The sequence below is a fragment of the Callorhinus ursinus genome, unplaced genomic scaffold (genome assembly GCF_003265705.2).
Source record: "Callorhinus ursinus isolate GAN/ISIS: 27379988/994484 unplaced genomic scaffold, GSC_fseal_2.0 scaffold32, whole genome shotgun sequence".
Taxonomy (NCBI): Eukaryota; Metazoa; Chordata; class Mammalia; order Carnivora; family Otariidae; genus Callorhinus; species Callorhinus ursinus.
Window position 1 is genome coordinate 17405980 of NW_027397094.1, and position 21530 is coordinate 17427509.

Here is a 21530-nt window from a genome sequence, read left to right on the forward strand (position 1 = left end):
GAGGACCAAAGGCCTTCCAGTCCAGACGTGAAATGCGCAGGGAGGGAGAGGAGAGAACACGAAGACGTATTCTTACCCCATCGCCAAGGCAGTGCGGCTAGCGATTCTAATCTGGGAAGAGAGGTTGAAAGGCAACAGAAAGATGGAGTTAAAACAACAGAATCAAGGGATCTCAGTGAGAAAGCGTCTCTGTTTCACATAGAAGGAAAATGGAACTGCAAAACAGTCACTCTTTTTCCAAGGCCAGATACCTGGGGGCGGTGCTGAGCCCTGCGGCCCGGGGCCCGGCTCAGGGTGCTGCCCTGCCCTTGTCCCCAAGCCCTATGCTCCTCAAAGACCGCTCTCACGTTCCAGCTGCTATGCGCCACTACTTCAGAAATGGCAAAAACCCTGGAAAGAGGACGTGGGGAGTGCCAGCCCAATGTGCTCCGGGGTTCACGAATCTTGCAGCTCCTTCTCCACTTCTAGAAAGCAGTCGTCCTAGAAGAATGTGTCCACTTGAGAATGCTGTGTTCCCTCTCTGAAGCCAGTGGACTCCTTGGCAGCATGGGCGGGGGCCAGCAGGACTCTCCCCATGAGCATGACCACGGCCTCCTCTGCAGGGCACCAGGACACCCACCCTGGGAGCGAAGAAAGCAAAGCACTCCCTCCTTTCTTTAGCCAACTGGCGGAGAACTATCAGACTCGTAAGCTGCCCGTGACGCAGACAAGGTGCAGTTCTATGGAGGTAAATGGAGGATCCACGGAGTGACCGCTGCATTTAGGGAACTTCCACAGAAGGATTCCTGGCCCGCGTGACCTGAGGTCAAGAGCAGCCCGCTTCACAACCACACCCGATCTCCCTGATGACAGCAGAAATAAACAGAAGTGAAAGATGATGTTGACCAGATCTCTCACCCCAAGTCCCAGACCTCCTTCACGGACCGGGTTTCGACTGGAGAACTTGGTGAGGAAATCACAGGTCTCTAAAAGGCAAACGTCGGATGCGGTTGTTTATAAATTCGGCTGCTGGCACTCACATTTGTGGTTCTGCTCCTGCACAGCGCTCACAAAACCCTTCTCGGCTGTGCCCTGGCTCAGAGTGCGGCTTGGTCTGTGCGCCTCAAGCCTCACGAATGGGAACATGTGTGACTGAGCTTCCAACAGAAACTGAAGGCCGGGACCCCAGCCTCCAGGCCTCCCCTCGGCCACAGCGACTTGGCTGGCATGTTTTATTGAAATTCCAGATTCTAACCAAAGTAGGCGGGGCTGGGACAGGAAATCGAGTTAAAACAATAACCTGGGCTTTTGTGGCCACGGCTGACCCAAGAGCAGAGGTGTCCAGAGTGGGGACACGTAAGACACCCTTCCGGGGTAAAGAAAACGGTAGAGATTTTCAAGTATTTTTCCTAATCCTTTATAATATCATATTTAAAATATGCTTTGGAATGCATCAATAAATTTGTATGGTAATATGTGTTTAATCTAGGAGTATTTTAAGAAAGAGGGTGAGTGAGATATACTCAAAATATTTTTTGCTAATAGGGTGTTTGGTCAAAGAAGCTGGTGCCGTTGCCCGGGAGCATCACTGCTATCTTTAATCTGGCTCTTACATCTGTCAGTGGGTTTTGTGGCCATGCTGGAAAACACCAGGCTCCTATATTCAGCTTCGTGCTGCCTCCTACCCATCTGTCTACAACTGCTAGATATCCAACACCTAGAACACAGGAAGCTACTGAGTTTCTGAGCAACCCACTTTACACAGTGGAAAGTGCGATGAGCAGTGGTTCCTTGCAGACCACAAAATTCTGGCAGTGCCCGTCATTTTTGCGGGAAATATGTTTCTTAATCATAGCAAAGTAACTTCTAAAGGAAAAACTCATGTGTATGCTGATTTAGTGAGAAAAAAAGGTCACAACGAAAACAGATAAAATCCTTTGGAAAAATAAAAGGACACGGTGCCTTCATCAAAAGTTATTAGTAATAACTCAAAAAAGAGGAAAATCAGTACATTCCTATCTCTGAAGAAAATCAACTATATAACGGCTGAAAACATGAAAGCCAGGGTCAATGCCACACTGAACTGATTGTAACTAGAGTATGACTCTAGTATATGTCCTGAAGATGGCTTCCCTCCTCCTCTTCATATATGTGTTAAAATCCACTAGAACACTTGTTTAACAGGAAGTCTCTCATTAATCCACACAGTAGAAGCATATCCTATTATTATAATAAAGAAAAGCTTATTAGCTAAGTATTCCATTCAGATGCTCCCCACTATGTGGGTAATGCCTGTTTTACATAGGAAGGAACTCTGGCTCGGGCTGCATGACTCATCCAGGAGTTGGGGAAGAAGAGAGGGGGCCACCCTAATGGATACATCTAATGCGAGCATGTACACATTCCCGTCTAGTGCATCTGGGACAATGGGAAGGGTGTTGACAAAGGAGAGCCTATACTCCCTGGGGTGATGTTTATCCAACCTCAGTAGGAAACACGAATGTACAAACTCTTCATCACCATAAAAGTAAAAATTCCACGAGCCAACTTCCAGTTTCTGGTCCAGTGTGTAAAGAGCTTGGAAGTCATCACTCCATCCTAATAATAAGCAAAAAGCTGAACAAGGCAAAAAATCAACCAACAACTCCTCTTAGCTCACTCAGAGAAGTGAGATCATAGAGCACCCTGCTACTCTAAAAACTGGAGAGACCAACAGGTGAATATAGAGAATCACAGCTTGCTGGAGCAGCAACCTCTGGGGGAATCCTGTCTGGGTAATGAAACCTGAACTGTAGTGGATGAACAGCAGGAGGTCACTGTGGACAAGCCCAAGAGATAAAAACTCCAGGGGCATCAGCCACAGGTGGGACCCCATGCCTCTGTGAGTTTTACCTCCAGGAGCTTAACTCGGTTTCTCATCATGAATACTGGGAGACAGATCTCTTCATGCTTCCAGCAGGGGGAGAAGAAAAAGAATCATTTTGAAATATGCCAGAGCATTCTGTTCTTAACAAGGCCTGCCCACGAGAGAAACTATTTATCACAGCTAACCTATTGGGAGTTTATCAGAGCCTAAGCAACCTGGGGAAAGGAAAATGCTCAACTCCAGCCTGCCCCTAGCCTTCTACATGGAGGAAGGGAAATACTCCTTTTTAATCACCTCTGGCCACCCTGTCCCACCTCTGTGGGAGAGAAACTGAGAAGCATTTGTGAAGCTGACAGCCCAGGGGCACAGACCTATCATATGACTATGGCTTCCCCCTTCCTCTTCATATATGTCTTAAAATCCCTTCCCCATCTAGAACTGATCACCACATCACTAAAGGCCTATTTACTGGAGTTCCTTTTACCCAGCACATCATACCTAGTGCTGAAGAAAAACTTACAAGGCATACTAAAAGGCAAAAACATAGTTTGAAGAGACAAAGCAAGCGTCAAAACAGACTCAGATATGGCAGGGATGTTGGGATTATCATACCACGAATTTAAAACAACCATAATTAATATGTTAAAAGCTCTAATGGAAAAAAGTAGACAACATGGAAGGACAAATGAATAATGTAAACAGAGAGATGAAAATTCTCATAAAAAATCATAAAGAATTACTGGAGATCAAAAACACTGTAACAGAAATGAAGAATGGTGCTGATGGCTGGGCACAGCTGATGCAAGAATCTTTGAGCTTGAGGATAAGACAGGAGAAACTTCCAAATGGAAAAGCAAAGATTAAAAAAAAATAATAATAAAACCTGAAAAAAATCAGAACAGAGTATCCAAGAAATGTTGGGCAACTACCAAAAGTGTACACATGCATGTGATGGGAATACCAGAATGAGAAGAAAGAGAGACAGGAATAAAAGAATTATTTGAAGTGATAATGACTGAGAATTTCCTCAAATTAATGTCAGACACCAAAACACAGCTCTAGGAAGCTCAGAGAACACCAAGCAGGATAAATAACAAAAATAAACAAACAAACAGAAAACATAAAAACAAAAACTATACTTAGACATAGCACATTCAAACTGTAGAAAATTAATGATTTTTTAAAAAACTCTTGGAAGAAGACAGAGGGGGGAAAAACAGCTTTAGAGAAACAAAGATGAGAATTTTATCCAACTTCTCAAAAACCATGCAAGCAAGAAGAGAGTGGAATGAAATATCTGAAGTGCTAAGAGGGGGAAAAAAAAAAGGCCAATCTAGACTTCTATACTCTGTGAAAATAATCTTCCAAAAGTGAAGAGAAATAAAGACTTTCCCAGACAACAAAAATTGAGGCAATATGTTGCCAGTAGACCTGCCTTGCAAGATCTATTAAAAGAAGCTCTTCAGAGAAAAGGAAAATGATACAGGGCAGAAACTCAGATCTCCAGAGTGACAGTAAGAACATCAGAGAAGGAATAAGTGATGGTAAAATGACAACTCTAGTTTTCTTATCTTAATTATCTTAATCCATCTAATGATAACAGTTTGTTCAAAATAATAATAGCAACAATGTGTTTGATTATGTATGCTTATATATATGTTTATGTACACACATATATGTGAAATGAATGACAGTGATGATATAAGGAATGGGAGGAAAGAATTCTTAATATTTCGTTATAAGATACACTGTGAAGAGGGCTAGTGCTATTTTAAATTAGACTTGGATTAGTTGTAAATACATATTGCAAACTCTAGGGCAATCACTAAAACTAAGGGAAAAAATAGGAGAGAAAAATGGAATCATGTAAAACGCTCAATGAAAGCTATGGAAAGCAGAAAAAAGTGCGGAAGACAAAAATAAGAAAGGAACAATGGCAAGGAATAGAAAAGAGTAACAAATATGGTAAATATCAATACAGTTATATTAATAACCACTTTAAATGGCGATGGTCTAAATACACCAATTAAAAGACAGAGATTGTCAGAACAGATCAAAAAACAAGACCCAACTGACTGTATGTTATCTACAAGAAATCTGCTTCCAAAACAGAAAGCACTGAGCCCAGATGGGTTCACTGGTGAAATCTACCAAACATTTAAGGAACAAACCATACTAATTCTCTACAATCTCCTTCAAAATATAGACACAAAGGGAATACTTCCTAACTCATTCTATGAAGCCAACATTACCCTAACAACAAAACCAGACAAGGACATTACAAGAAAATAACAAACCAGTATCTCTTATGAATATAGACGCAAAAATCAACAAAATATTAGCAAATTAAATCCAACAATGTATAAAAAGAATTATATACCATGACCAAGCAGGATTTATCTTAGGTATGCAAGGCTGGTTCAACATGTGAAAATCAATTAATGTAATCCACTTGACAAAATCCAACTCATTCATGATAAAAACTCTCAGCAAACTAGGAACAGAAGGAAAACTTCTTCAGCTTCATAAAGAACATCTACAAAAACCCTAAAGCTAACTTCATACTTAATGGTGAGAAACTAGAAGATTTCCTCCTAAGATCAGAAATATGGCAAGGATGTGTACCACTTTCCAAAATCATACTAGAAGTCCCAGCTAATGCAATAAGACAAGGAAACAAAAAGTATAATGTTTGCAGATGATATGACTGTCTATGTAGAAAACCTAAAAGAATCAAAAACTCCTAGAACTAATAAGTAATTACAACAAGGTTGCAGGATACAGGGTTAATATACAAGTCAATTGCTTTCTTATGTATGAACAATGAACAAGGGGAATTTGAAATTAAAAACACAATACCATTTACTTTAGTGCCCCCCAAGTGTGGTATAAATCTAACAAAATAGGCACAAAATTTATATGAGCAAAACTCTAAAACTGAGGATAAAAATAAAAAGAACTTTAAATAAATGGAGAGATATTCCATGTTCACAGGTAGGAAGCCTCAATACTGTCAAGATGTCCATTGTTATCAACTTGATCTATAAATTTGACACAATCTAAACAAAAAGCCCAGAAAGTTATTCTGTGGGTATCAACAGATTCTGAAGTATATAAAAGGCAACAAACAAACAAACAAACAAACAGAATAACCAACACAACATTAAAGAGAAAGAACAAAGTTGGAGCCCAGAAGTGGACCCACATAAATATAGTCAACTGATCTTTGACAAAGGATAGTCTTTCCAACAAATGGTGCTGGAACAACTGGACAACCACATGCAAACAAGCAATAAATAAATAAATCTAGACACAAAACTTACACTGGACAACCACACGCAAGCAATAAATAAATAAATAAGCAAATAAATAAATCTAGACACAAAACTTATACCCTTCTCAAAAATTAGCTCAAAATGGATCACAGACCTGAATATAAAACCAAATTATTATAAGACTCCTGAAACATAATATAGGAAAAAAACCTAGATGATCTCTGGTATGGCGATGACTTTTTAGATAAAACATCAAAGGTGTGATCCATGAAAGAATTGATAAAGCTAAACCTCATTCAAATTTGTTTTAGGTAAGACACTGTAAAGAAAATGAGAAGACAAGCCAAAGATTGAGAAAAAATATTTGCAGACGACATATCTGATGGAGGACTGTTAACCAAAATATATAAAGAGTGCTTAGAATTCAAAAGAAAATTAGCAATCCACTTAAAAAAATGGGTGAAAGACCTGAATAGATGCCTCCCCAAAGGAGATAAACAGAGGTAAATGAGTATATCAAAAGAACTCAGTATCATATACCATTAGGGAAATGCAAATTTAAACAATGAGATTCTACTTCCCACCTGTTGTAATAGCTCAAATTAAAAACACTGACAACATCAAATGCTGCTGAAGATGTAGAGCAAGAGGAACTCTCATTCACTGCTGGTGGGAATGCAAAATGGTACAGCCACTTTGGAAGACAGTTTGGTAGTTTCTCACAACACTACACATAGTCTTACTTTGTGATCCAGCAGTCTTACTCCTCGGTACTTACCCAGCTGACCTGAAAACGTACAGCTACAAAAAAACCTGCACACAGCTCTTTATAGCAGTTCTATTCACAACTGCCACAGCTTAGAAGGAACCAAGATGTCCTTCAGTAGGTGAATGGATAAACTGTGGTCCATTCAGACAACAAAATACTATTCAGTGATAAGAACAAACACACCAACAAGCCACGAAAAGACATGGAGGAACCTTCATTACACATTACTAAGTGAGACAAGCCAATCTGAAAAGGCAACATACGGTAATATGAGTCTAACTATATGACATTCTGGCAAAGGCAAAACTATGGAGACAGTTAAAGGATCTGTGGTTGTCAGGGATTGGGGGGAGGGAGGAATGAAGAGTCGGAACACAGAGGATGTTTAGGGCAGTGAAACTACACTGTAGGATACTGTAATGGTGGATTCATGTTCCTGTACGTTTGTTAAAACCCACCGAATGTACACTACCAAGAGTGAATCCTAATATGAACTATGGACTCGGGGTGGCTGTAATGTGTCAATGTTGGTACCCTGATTGTAGCAGTGGACTACTCTGGTGGGATATGTTGACACTGGGGGAGGTGCACACGTGTAGGAGCAGGAGGTATATGGGAATCTCTGTCCTTTATACACAATTTTGCTGTGAACCTAAAACTGCTCTAAAAACTAGTGTTTCAAAAAAATTTGGGAACCGATATACTATCTTGTGTTTTCTATTTTATTCTATTTTTTTTCTTGCAACAAATTTTGGTCATCTCCTACTAAACTTATTTCACCACCCACTAATGGGCTTGAAGGAAGTCCCCAAAACATTGCTATAGGGCAGTGTCTCCAGCAGCCCTATGAAATCCATTCTCTATCCCTCAGGCTCCACAGGCCACATTCAGCTCATTCAGTTTCTGAGCAAGAGGACTTCCCAGCCACTAGCCACCAGCCACCAGCCCAAGGCTGGATGGGTCCCCAGGGGCTGCTGCAGTACCTGGAGGAAGGGTCTCCATGCTTTGTGCTTTCTCATCCCCGTTGCTGTGATGAAGATCTTTCTTTTTAATTGGGTCAATTTCATTCCAGTCCTCCTAAGGGGAACAAAGACACCAAATGAGTTGATCAGTTTTTCAAGCACACCTGCATTCACCAGTTCAATAAACAGTAAGTGTTAGGATGCCCGTGAGCCCCGGGGATGCAATGATGAGAGAGAGAATGCCCATCTCCAGGACCTCCATCCCAGGACTTCTCAGACAGTGGAGCAGTGAGGGAAGAAAAGTGTGGGAGTGGGAAGGAAGATTTCCGCTTCCCTCTTCATTTTATATTTGCACTGCATATCCATGGGCAGGAAATACTCCGGAAATTCCCAGGGCTCTGTGGATCTTCGAAGGTAGGGAAGGGAGATGGGGAAAGTAGATTAAATAAAATAATTCAATAGTGGTTAAATTAAAGCCATTAAAATCACGGTAGCTCTCCAGACATCTTAGATGGTTTAAGGACACCCTAGGACCCAATTCTCCCTCCAGGCCCCTTGGAGCCCTCCTCTGAGGTTGCTAAATGATTTAATTCCACTGAATAACAGTGGAGGGAGAAAGGACCAGCCAAGCTTTTCCTAGGGCTTACTCTGTTAAGACTGCCAATGGAACAGAGCTGTAAATTAAAGGTTTAATGTGAAACCAGAATAAGATATAAGCTCTGGCAGAATTTATTCAGCTCATCTGCACAAACAATTTACTCTAATCCATCAACATTAAATCAAACTAAAAAACATCTCCATGACCACAGAGCTAAATATACTTTTCAACTACTTGGAATCTGATTTCTGCGAATCAAGGAAGAAAGGCTTCTGTATATAACCCAGATCAGAAATGTCCCATGGCTAGTCATTTCCTACACAGACTTCTGTGAGCCAAGCAGATGCTGTCGGGATGATCTGCAGCATTAAGCCCTCCCTCGGGGGCGACCCGACCAGTTCCGCACAGGTCTGTCCAGCTAGCATTCCTCTGGACCAGCATGGGCTGTGTGTTGTGCAAAAGCTGACCACTGGAGACATTTTGGCTCTTCAAAATGTAAAGTGAGCTCTGTAAGGAGAGCTATCCTCAGGGTCTGGGCCAAATCAGACACATTTTTCCCAAATGCAACTTGCTTTGCCAATAATCTGCATTTTTACTCAAACGGTACAGGAATTAAAGAGAAACCACGCCTAAGCTTCCTCCGTCTTGAGACCAGCTTTTCCTTCAGCTGCTTCCTCAGTGACGCAGCTGGGTTGGTCACCATGGAAATGATGGGTGGGGGCACCCAGGAGGATGACCCCACTGCAGAAAGAGCGGGCTGGTGAGGAGCCCTCCTGTGCCCTGGCGGTCCTAGCCCCACCCAGCTGTCACAAGGCCTCAGTCCTTCAAGTGCCCCAAGTGCTGGGATTTTGAAGAGTTTATCCCGCATTTTAACAAACGTATTAAAATGTATCTGTGTCCCAATTCGAGTATTTTTTACTGCAAAATTTTTTTCAAAGGTGTTTATAACTTGGCTTTTGAGCTTATTTAGTTAAAAATAAACTTTCAATTTACTATTGGCAATGATTTTGCAGCAAGCTTGGCAAATGCATGGGAGAGAGAGAATCTAACCTACTGCCTTTACAATATATGGAAAAATGTGAATACTAATTCAGTAAGTAACGAAGTAACCAGAGTCACGCTGTGCAGACTTTTAATTAAGCATTATTAATTCTTATTTTGCAGCTTGCTTGTAGCATTTTGTGGCTAATAACTTTTTCTCCCACAGGCATTACATTGGCTAATGGATCAAACCATTTAACCTTGTACTTGAACAAAATCAAAAGTGAAAGTTGCTGGTGGGGCCTGTGCCTTACTTTCTACGTGTAAGAACCAAGGCATTAGCTGTACCGTCGACAAAATCAACAGTGAGGCAGGTCACCCATCCATGTTTTCTTGCAAAATAAATGCTTCCTTCTCCCCACAGGCAAGACTGACGAGTCCATAAGCAACATTCCTTAACCTCCCTACCCCCTGCCACTCCACCACGCCCACCACAAAACTAAAGCTGGAGCCCAGAACGTGCTGAATGGCTAAGTCCCAAGCAGGTGAAATGACGCTAAGTGTCATTTACGAATGCCAACTCTGCACCACCTGTTCTCGTCCCTGCCACGTCCACCCTGGCCGTTTATAATTCCTATTTCACAATGGGGATGTGGAAGATCAGCGAGCCTAAGCGGTTTGCCCACACAGGTCATACAGTGAGTAAGAAGCTAAAGGTGGCTTCTTCTCAATCAGGACGCAGTTTAAACCAAGTTCCAAGAGCCCGAGTCTCACAATATCATAAAAATCCAAGGATACGTTTCTAAGAGGTCATTCGCAAAGGACTCTTTTATTCTGGACTCCCGAGTCAAGAACTGCAAATTACCATGGTAACTACCTGCTCCTAGAGTAAAGTGAGGAAGAAAAGGAGGAACTGCTGAGGCCGCTAACAGAGCGCTTAGGAGGTGCCGAGCCCCATTCTAAACACTGCACACACACTGATCGTCCTTGCGGTCCTTATGGTGCTCTTAGTAGCCCCATTTTACAGATGAGGAAGTTGAGGCACTGAGAGCTTACGTAGCACAAAGGACACAACAAGGCTAGAGTCGAACCTCGGGGGATTTAGTATTGATTCTGTGGTCTCAATCATTCTCCTGTACTGCCTTTAGATAAAATATCTTCGCCCTCTACCAACTAGATAAACACAAGTGAAGCAAAACAATGTATTAACCATTCATCTCAGGATATGCCTGATCACTGTAAGTTCCTGATCGTTCAGGATCACTGATTGGATTCACTGGCTGAGACAGCCACTGCCCGTGTACGACCCACCACCTGTCAACCCCTCACCCTTCCAGACACTTGTCATGTTCCACTCTCTTCCCGTAACCCTGACCCATGGCCTTTGCTGGACTGAAGAAGGTCCCCAGAGACATGGTGGGGACGAGGCAGCTGCACCTTGGCCGAGCGTGCCCGATGGGGTGCAGACAAGCATCCAACAATGATGGCACAGTGTCACACACCCTGAAGACTGTGGGGGCAGGGCACTCTGGCAGGAGTGTCGAGAAGGCTCTGAGAAGCCTGTGCACAAGAAGTGGCACCTTGGCAGAGATCTGAGGGGGTCAAGAATTGACCTGGCAAGATGAAATGATGGGAGTAGGGAGATGAAGTTTGTGATGGAGTGAAGAGCCTGAAAGACAGAAAACAGACATGGAAGCGGCAAGATACTGAGACTTGAGACTTGTTTTCCAGAAACATCGCTTTGTCTGTAGCGTAGGGAGCAGACGGAGGGGACAGAAGAGAGGCCAGGGGGCCATGAGGGCAATGAAACAAGGGACCATGGTGAGCTGGCTCAAATCCGGATCCTGGAGATGTAGAGAGGAGGTCGGCATAGCCATGGGGCAGTGACTGGAAGGGGAGAGCAAGAAGGAAGGAAGGAATCAGAGCTGCAGGTTTCCTACCTGGACGTTTCAGCCAGGAGAGGCACTCACCACTCAGGAACACGAGAAAGTAGTGTGGGTGGGGTAAGGAGGGCCCCGGAAAATAGAGATGAGTCTGTTTGGGAAATGTTGGGGTTACAGAGAGATACCAAACACAGAACACACACGGCTGTAGCTCTGGAAAGGCAGGAGACAATGGAAGCTGCCGGTGAGCATGTGAGAGCATCCAGGGAGGGTGTGAGCTGAGTGAGAATGGGTCCCGCAGCGGCGGGGGGGAGATGCTAACACTCTAGGGGCAGGCAGGACACACAGCACGTTGGGAAGAGCTGTGGCCCAGGAGCTGGAGCCTCGGGTTCAAGCCATGGGGGTCTGAGGACACCACCAGCCTCTATCCACTGGGCCACTGGGCTGAAGGTCGCACGGCCCGAGCATTCCTGGGGACCAGGTAGACCCAGCACTTTCTTATACTTTCTACCTATTTCACGTACGTTTGGTATCCAAAAGCACTTGAGGTCCTTGGAGGGCAGGAGGGCCTTGTCACATTTCGTGCATATGCCCACGGGGCACCAAGTGTGGTGCTGGTTGTATGTTGGTTCCATAATAATAAACAGAGTTGAAAAAAAAAAAAAAAACCCACGCTACTTACTCAGATTGATTTGACTGGCTTCACCCACTCTGCAGCGGAAGCATTTCATTACAACCACCCCCCCCCCGCCATACATCTACATACATTATGAGACTTATTTACACCAGTGGCTCGTTTCACAGGGGAAACGCATGGAATGTAAATATGTGGAGAAGCCGCTCGTGCCCATGACCCACTGACAGCCAGGATGTGCTACCAACTGATCTATTTGTCTGCTCCCTGTTAAGAGAAAATGATGCAGTGACAGACAGGTCCTCTTTTTAGTGACAAGGAGAAACTGCTGAGATTAGAGGAGTAATGATGTGGTTTGATGCTGGGTCAGAATTTGCAAAGAATCCAAAGCCCGTGATCTGGTAAGCCTGCTTTTCTTCCCCAGGCTGCAGCCCCATCTCTGCGTTGGCTCTCCCACCCTCCACCCTCCGAGGAGGGCTGTCGACACCGATGCATAATGACTAACCCACAGACAGCCCATGCTGCTGACCAACGTGGACAAGGGCAGGCTCAGTGGTTCTGGCCCAACACCGGACTCTGTCAGGGAAGTTTAAGCAGAGGTCTGCCAACCACATCACCAATCGTGGAGCAGGGAGGATGCTGTTGCCTAGCTCGACTTTCCCATTTTGACAACACTGCAGGAAAGACCCGGAGAGCCCCATATGGCACGAGACAGTCTCGCCTCTGTTAAACAGTGTTTGAGCCACATAACGTAAACTCAATTTCCTGTCCTTCTCCTTACTAAGTGACCTGAGCTCTCAGCTGCTATTATTCGTATTTGAATTGGGTGAGTTTCCATGGAGTCTTTAGAAGCTCTAGATATGCCCTTCACCCACATTGTTCTTACAAATGTGTACAAGAGAAGCAGTCTATTACCTGGAGCACAAATGGCATTAAATCAGGCCGGGACAGAGATCAGATGGAAATAAATGACTAAGTGATATCTATTTATCTACCGTAATTAGAGAGTACAATAGCCAAAATTCATCCTGTTTCCAAGAAGATAAAAGAGCAACGAATTTTAATAAAACGGCATTCTTTTCAGAAACAGTAAATCCAGTAGGTTGGCTTATTGAGTAGTTATGAAAATTAATTAAGTGTAAATATAGCTTCAGTGATTAAAAGAATATTCCCCATCATATTCCCAATATGATCTGTCTCTGTTTCAAAACAAGAAGAAATAAATAACAAGTGGGCTTGGCTTTTGCCAGAGCCAGGTGTCAGTGTGTCCCGCCAGGTGTCGGGGCAAAAAGGCCAGTGTGGGGGCAGCAGAGAGGGTCAGCTGGTTTTGCGAGCAGCCTTTTGTGTATGAAAAGATTGTCATCAGCTTGTTCGGGGCACTGTTTCGTCACTGTTTCTTGTCCCCGATGAGAAAAGCGACCCAGAAGGGCTACGTGACTTATCGTGTTATCAACCACGGCAAAACAAGTACCCTCAAAACTGAGAAGCTTGAAACAGGAAACATTTATTATCTCACACCGCTTCTGAGAGTCAGGAATCTGGGTGGCTCTGGCTCATGGTCCCCCATGAGGCTGCAGTGAAGATGTCAGCCTGGGCTGCCACCATCTTGGGTCTGACTGGGCCGAGGAGCTGCTCCCAAGATTGTTCACTCACATGGCTGCTGGCCAGTGGCCGCCGTGCCTCACCACAGACTCAGGCAGAGGGCTGCTTGAGCGCCCTCACAACATGGCAGCCGGTCTCCCCCAGAGTAAGAGATCTGAGAAGAGAGGAAGGCTGGGGGAGACAGAGGAAGAGAAGCAGACACCAGGACTCCTTTTACAGCTTAGTCTTGGAGACCAGACGCTGTCACACCAGCACGTTCTGCTGACTAGGAGCACATCACTATGTCCAGCCCACAGTCAAGGGGAGGGGAATTAGATCCCACATTTTGAGAGAAAGACCGCCAAAGAATTGGTGAGCACATTCTAAAATCACTTCGTGTGTCAATGCCTAAGACTGAGAGTGGCAGAGATGAGGAGAGAATATTCCATAGGGAGACAGAACACTGCTGTGACCCAGACAGTTACCCCCACACTGGGGTATGGGAGCCATGAGGTGATGGGCGTCCCAAGAGATGAGTCACAAAAGGGTCAAGTCTGCCCAGTAAAAAATGTTTTACTTCATCTCACGCTGACCTCTTGTCCACAGTCCAATATAAAGACTAACACCACTTACAGTAACACATTTGAATCATGAACCATCATCGAAGCAAACATGCTTACCCACGTAAAACTAGATGATAAAGGTCGGGGTATACTGCGGACTCAGCAGAGGCCGTCTTCATAAATTTTAAATGGCTAACATTGTATTTGTTAACAGAGATAAAAATATCACTGTGGAAGGAAAAAAGAAAATAAATAGGTTTTTAATCTGCCGTTACTGAAATATATTTTGTCACTGTTAAATTATTTCAGCCGACTAGACCATATGCTCGGAGGCAGATTAAGTAACCAAAAATACCATCTGAATGACTACTTGATTTTTTTCCTCATCAACTATCTACTTTCCACTGTTATTTAATGACTGTTCAGTGATCACCACCACCACAACCAATCCGTACAGCAATATTCAAGTTCGGGGGGCGGGGGGGCAGGTCAGGTAGCCAGATCTTTTAAAAAGATGTGATCATTTATATTTCCACAGCCCACTGACACTGAAAACTAACTAAATTGTTTATTTGAAAGCAATTTTTTTTTAAAGAGCAGACTTGGTTTCCTGCTAAAGACCAAGACCTCCCACACCCCAGCATTCTCATTACGAAGTGATCCACAGAGGAACAGAAGGACTATTTACTGTTTCTAATTCTTCAGGGTGGGTATCCCACCAGATTAGTGCAGAGGAATAATTCCTAGGTCTTCTTATGAGAGGATGAAAACACCTGCTGATGTAAAGTGTCACTATTGAAATTTTACTTTCCAAATAGGGTACGTGATCCATTAACAAATTGGTAAATATAATTTTAACTCACTGGGAAACAGAATGTTCAGGGGAAGCTTCCTTAGCTAGGCTAGGAGTCAGGTCACTCTGAACATGAACAAACTTCAGTTAAAACCAGAAGCCTGTACCCTACAGACGCTGATATCTATGCATTTATAAAAGAGATAGTTTCTAGAACAGTGTATATCAATTATACTTAGATAATAATCTCTTTTTAAATCAAAGCAATGAGACATGAAAATAACTGGGGGAAAAAAGATTTCTGCTTCTAAATAAGAGTTCCCACTGAAAGCAATAACTTAAGAGGAAGAGTGTTCTCCTCCCTCCTAATCATCATCAGAATAGGAAGGGGACATAATATACCGTAGGGACCAGAACCATGCAGGCTCAGTCACTCAACCATTTCTGAACACGCATTTTGTGCACGGGCACCAGTGAGAGCCCCCAACGCCGTATTTCATCGCTTGGGGAGAGCGAGTCAAACAAGCTGGAAGAGTAGGGTGAGAGTCCAATGGCAGCCTCCTGACAGTTTCCAAAACCTTTATTCAGGTAAGTATCAAAAGATAAGAAGGGGGGCGCCTGGGTGGCTCAGTCAGTTAAGCATCTGCCTTCTGCTCAGGTCATGATCTCAAGAGCCCTGGGTTCGAGCTCTGTATTGGGCTTCCTGCTCAGTGGGGAGTCTGCTTCTCCCTCTCCCACTCCCCCCTGCTGTGTTCTCTTGTGTGTGCTCATGTGCGCTCTCTCTCTGTCAAATACATAAAAATAAAATCTTAAAAAAAAAGATAGGAAGGGTTTTAGCATCAGGATCTGGGTAGAGCTGCAACAGAAGAAAGAAGACAGAAAGGCCAAGTCTCCTGGCTTTCTCCAAGGCCTGGTCCTTGCCGCAGCTTGGGGATGGGGCCCAGCGTGGGCGTTTTCTAGAAGCTCCCCAGGCAGCTCTCTAATGCACAGTTGGGTTGAGAACCACTGGCTTCACTTTCCCATTCATTTCTCCAACTGAGTTCATGAAACTCAATGCTGCTAAAATAGAAGGGGCACATTTCTACTGTGGGTTCAAGTCACAGGCTGCTTCATACATAATCACTTGCTCACAAATAAAGGTCACTGCTTTGTTTATTGTACAGTGTCGTCTCAAAGAAACGTGGGCTGGTGAGAAATACCGTGGGGCTGCTCGTCATTTGGGAGCTGTAATGATCAACTGTACTGAAGTCATGAGTTAGAATAACATTGCTTTTTATCCTCTGTTATTTAACTTTTCTAACACGCAGAGGGCCAGGTGCATCATCCTGCACACTCACTCCATACAAGGCCATTCAATTGCCTTCATTTAGTCAAAATCTTCCCGTTTACATCCCCATGGCCATGTACCGATGAAACGTCCATCAGTGACATTTCATGTGCCTGCTCAATCCAGAAACTCTAGAGCCTGAGATGTGACAAGGAAAGGTTCGGGATGTGTCGTGGGAATGAGAAACTGAGCCTGGTCTATCTCTATCACCTTGGGCAACTCAGGGCCTCAGGTTTCCATTATGCAACACAGAAATTTAAAAACCCCTCTATCCTATCCCATGAAATGTGACAGGGCTCCAATGGGCTGTAAGGCATTATACAAGTTGGACACTGAGTCCCATTACTGAGAACATCAAACTTGCCTTCTTCCAATCTGAGGGACCTGCCTCACCCCTCTTTTTCCTCACACTACTCAGGCTACTGGACATCAACCTTCCTCCCCATCATGAGCGCATTCACTGACTTGTTAACATGCAGACATGTTACTTCTTTGGTCTTCCTTCCCTAAACCCTAAACCTCAGTTTCATCACGAGGAAAACATTAGATAAACCCCAAATGTGGGATATTTTTACCAAATCCTTGACCAGGACTCCTCAAAACCATCCAGCTCATCAAAAGCAAGGACGGCTGAGGACTGTCACAGCCCAGGAGCCGAGAAAGATCTGACAACCCAAGGTCATGTGGGATCTAGACAAATATTAGAAAAGAGAAAGAACATTAGGGAAAAACTCATGAAATCTGAATAAAGTAGGGACTTCAGTTCATAATAATGTATCAGTATTGGTTCTTTAATTGTAATCCATGTACCATACTAATTTGAAATGGTCATTCCACAGGAAACTGGCTACAAGGTATAGGAGAATCTCTGCACTGGTATTCCTGGTTTTTCTGCAAATCTGAAACTCTTCTAAAAAAATAGTTAAAAAAATTTTTAAACTAAATGTGTGCATAGATCTTATTTACATAAAAGGAAAATAATTACATTAAACACTCCTGGTCCAACATCTGTCAGCTATGTATTTCTAGGGTATCTGTCAATTTTTTAAGAGCAATTTTAACTCCACTCCCTCTCCCCACAGGAAGCTAAGGTGTGAATCTCTTGATAAATGCTGATTTTTAGCCAATTTTTGCAATGAGACACAGAGCCCAGGAGCAATCTATTTCACACCACAACTCTCTTTTGCAAGAGCCATCCTAAACCCCCATGCTCACAGTAAATGACCAAAGCAGTAGGTGGCCCAGAGCAGGGGGTAGCCAGCAGGCTACTAACATGCAGCTTTTCCTTATTCCTGCTTCTAAGTAAGAGTTTATGAAGCAAGACGGCTCTCGGGCCCGGTCATAAACATTCCCGAACACAGGAGAAGCAGGCGTTTTAATACAGAGGCATGGGCTGCCAGAATTAGAGCCCACAAGCTAGCTATTTCAGGAGCCGTTTATGGCCTCATTTTTTATTACTTGATCTGTTTCCACCTCTCTCTTCCTGTAAACAGAGAAACAGCTTCTCCTATTTGGGGGAGGGGGGTCTCAGACAAAAGCCCCTTCTTCACTGCTGCTCTACTTCTTGTTCTGGAATTTCCAACATTAGCTGAAGCAGGTTCTCTTACTTTAGAGAAATGCTGAATTGCAGCAACCTTGACAAGAAAATGTCTTTTTTACAAAAAGAAAATGTATTTTAGAAAATTACTGGGGCGCCTGGGTGGCTCAGTCAGTTAAGCGCCTGACTCCTGATTTTGACTCAGGTCATGCATGATCTCAGGGTCGTGGGATCAAGCCCTGCATCGGGGTCTGCACGTGGCGGGGAGTCTGCTTGAGATTCTCTCTCTCCCTCTCCCTGTGCCCCTCCTCCTGCTCGTGCACACACTCTCTAAATAAAATCGTAAACATTAAAGGAAATTATGTCCCCCGTGACTTTTGCAAAGATCAGTTGTATATTAAAGTTAGGAAATAATAATTCCCAGTAGACGAGAAAAAAGCGGGAAGAGAAAGGTTAAGCAGGCCGTCGGCACGGCCAGCAGGGAAAGACAGGTGGCCGAGATTCCCCACCTCGCCTCTACGTTCCACACCCATGCCACCCCACCTTCCCCCACCGCAACGGCCACCAGCATTCCTCCAAGCTTGGCAGCACTCTGACTTGTGTGTCAATACCCTAGTGGAGATGCTTGGCCACTTTGCTTCAGCTCACGGCTGGACTGGGTCTTACAGAACTGCGCCCCAATGCTCCACTGTCATCAGTTGGTGCCGCCCACTTGTCCACTTGCTGAGTAAATCCCACCTGCTGGGGGCCCAAGGCCCCTAGGATTGGTTCCTTCCTTGCTCAGCTCTGTAACCACTGGGAGTCAGAACTCTCTAAGGGAAAGATCCTCCATGGACATCAGACCTGTTTTGAAGAGCATCTCCAGGAGAAAAGTAGGAAGATGATGTGGACCCACCTGGGTCTTTTTAGAAAATCAATGCGTGTGGCTAGAAGACCAGAGACACCACGTGTGAGACACAGCTCGGGAGATGCATGTCATGTGCAGTGAAGGAAAACAAACCCATGAGCATCTCAGTGAGACGGTGGGGAGGACTCTTCTGAAGTTTCTAACAATGAGTAACAGCAAATGGGAACGACGCAGCATTTACCTTTATGAATTTAAAATTTACTGTTCTCATTAACATTCTCTTCATCTGGGGTTCGATGCCTCCCGGCCTGCCATATGAACATCACCTAAAAACCCTAGAATGGCTGTCTGAAATCTGGTTTTCTCAACGGGCTCTCATTTTATTAATTCCAAGTTTTTCTTTCACAAAGGATTTGTGCAAACAGAACACCCGCCGTCCATCATTAGCCCATTTTATAGATAAGCAAACACGTGGGGAAAGGCGGTTGAGGTGGGAGCACTCCCGCCTATTAGTGTTTTTTCCATAGCTCCAGGCTCTTTTCTTTGGAGGTTATTTCCCTCAGATCACAGAAGCCACGAGGAGCGTTCACATCCATCCCCTAGTGTGAGGGGCATGTAGCTAGACTCTGCACCCAAAGACAGGGAAAGCCCAACCCAGCTGGGCACCGTCTGCTGGCACGTTCCATGGGTGCTGGTTGCCTCAGGAGCCTCCCTCCCTCTTGTGTTCTGTCATGGGACAGGACAGACAGCTCCGGTCAGGGACAAGCTGTGTGACCCCTCCACCCCTGGCACATTTATCTACACGTTCGTTCTCTGCCTCCGACAGCTGGGACATTTTCCACACTATTCCAGTATGTGGTATTACAACATGGGTTGCAAAGGTCCCACTATCTTATTAAAGAGCAAAAGGAGAGGGTGTAAATTAGTTCAACCTGACTGGGAAGCAACTGGGCACCACACATCAAGAACTAGAAAGACACTTAAAACCTTTAAGCTGAAAAACTGCATTTCTGTGAGCGTATCCTAATGAATTAACCCAGAATAAGGAAAAAATCTTATACATGAATGTTACAGCACTGTTTCTAAGAAAAAAAAAGTATTCACCAATAAGAGGTTGGTTAAATTATGTTATAGCCCCTCAAAAGAATATTATGCAACCATTAAAAATTATAAGGATCACACAGCCATATGCAAATGCTTATAATATGTTAAATGAAAAAGCAGGAAACAAAATTTTATGTACACAATGAAACAACTATATAAAACTACGTAGCCATATGGATTAGCTTGGAATGAAACGCACTAAAATAAAAATGGTTGTGTTAGAGTGAAGAATAATGAGTTTTGTCTCTACTTCTCAAACTTTCTGTCATGTTTTTAAAGTACCTTCATGAATAATAAATTTAAACACAGACACGTTTAGGTTGGAACTTCCAACTTATGCACTATTTCACATCATTAAAGGCATCGTGGCAGTTGGCTTGCATCTGGCCAGAGGGTACGGATACCGCCCAAAGCGGCTGGGGAAACCTGTGGGGGCACAGGGGCTGTTGCTAGAAACGGGTGTGAGCCTGGCCTCTGCTTGCAAGGTGTGAGGTCAACACACTATTCTAGAAGCCCGGGAGGTCTCCCCTCCCCCCAGGAATTGGAAGGGCCCCTGCTGTTCTGGGCAGGGTTTGGCACTGCCAGGCCTATGGAGGGGCCTGTCTCCTCTGTGTGCATGTTTCCCTACTGAGTGTAACTTCCAGAAACTGGTCGATGAAAGACCAAATTGATCTTGTGTGCTTATGGCCACTGGCTGGCACTGACCTTTTGAACTAAGGGCACACTGGGCCCTAACACTCAGTTCATGGGCAAGTTCTTGCGCAGAGAGAAAGCAAAGCGTGCTCTTGCACCAGGTTGCCTGTCCCTGGCTCGACAGCCCCTGTTCCTCCAACATGAACACAGAGGGGATGGGAATGACAATGGCGGTGATGTCATCTCCACAGAACAGACATTTACAGAAAGTTCCTAAGTGCCAGGAGGAGTAGGGTAGCTGGATGTATGCTCTTTCTGTCATTCTTCTTAGCATTCTGGAGATGCAGTGTTAATGCCTCCGTTCAAAGACGAGAACATTGAGAACCAAAAAGAGAACTGAAGGCCTGTGGCAAACAGGAAGCGCATCCAGGGTCATACCCAGGTCTCCCCGGCCCAGGGTCCCTGCTCCATCCACAACACCCGGCCAGGTCTGGGACGGACTGGCTGACTCCGTGCCCACCCGGGTAGTTAGAATGACTAAATCCAGCTCATCTAAGTGAAGTGTCCGGCTCCCAGTTTGTAAGATAGTAACTGGGGAATCCTTCCTCTTATCTTCTCTTATTCAATTTCAGAAAATTACAATCTTACATTAGTATTTCATTTCAAAGGCTGCTTTTCCTATTCACATGCTTTATCTCATTTAATCATAATGGGAAAGTTGGGGAGAAGGTGATCCGCTACAGGGGACTCAGGCTTTGCAGGCAAATTCAGATTCCTGCTCTGGAGCTCACAGCAACAGGAATCGTGTTTTCCACCCATGGTGATGTTGCAAGAATTAAATGAGATAACATGCATGATGACGATGATGCTGGCAGGGTCTGACACATAGTAGGTTCTCAATAAAAAGTGAGGCACAAGAAATCACCTGAGTTACCCAAGACCCCATAGTTACTGATAACCAGTCACGAGCCTTCTTTCCACTGCAGACCCACAGAGTCTGTGGGATTCAGGAATGGCCACCAAGCTGTGCCGACTCCACAGAATTCATTCCAAGTGGTGCTTGTATATCACCTCTACTGCACACTGAGGTCTTTTTTTTTTTAAGATTTTATTTATTTATTCATGAGAGACAGAGAGAGAGAGAAGCAGAGGGAGAAGCAGGCTCCCAAGGAGCTGGGAGCCCGATGCAGGACTCGAC

The 21530-nt window shown here is 44.3% G+C and overlaps 1 protein-coding gene across 7 annotated transcripts in view; it reads right to left on the minus strand.

Annotated features, from left to right (window-relative positions):
- Nucleotides 1-21530, minus strand: part of GALNT2 (polypeptide N-acetylgalactosaminyltransferase 2) — a 181272-nt gene that overhangs the window by 78169 nt on the left and 81573 nt on the right. For all 7 annotated transcript variants that reach the window (XR_012374330.1, XR_012374331.1, XR_012374332.1 and 4 more), the window contains exon 2: nt 7873-7966. Coding sequence is in view for 3 of the 7 variants with exons in the window: in XM_073879065.1 (XP_073735166.1) it covers nt 7873-7966 (94 nt within the window). In the remaining 4 variants the exon portion in view is untranslated. The remainder of the gene's footprint in view (nt 1-7872; nt 7967-21530) is intronic.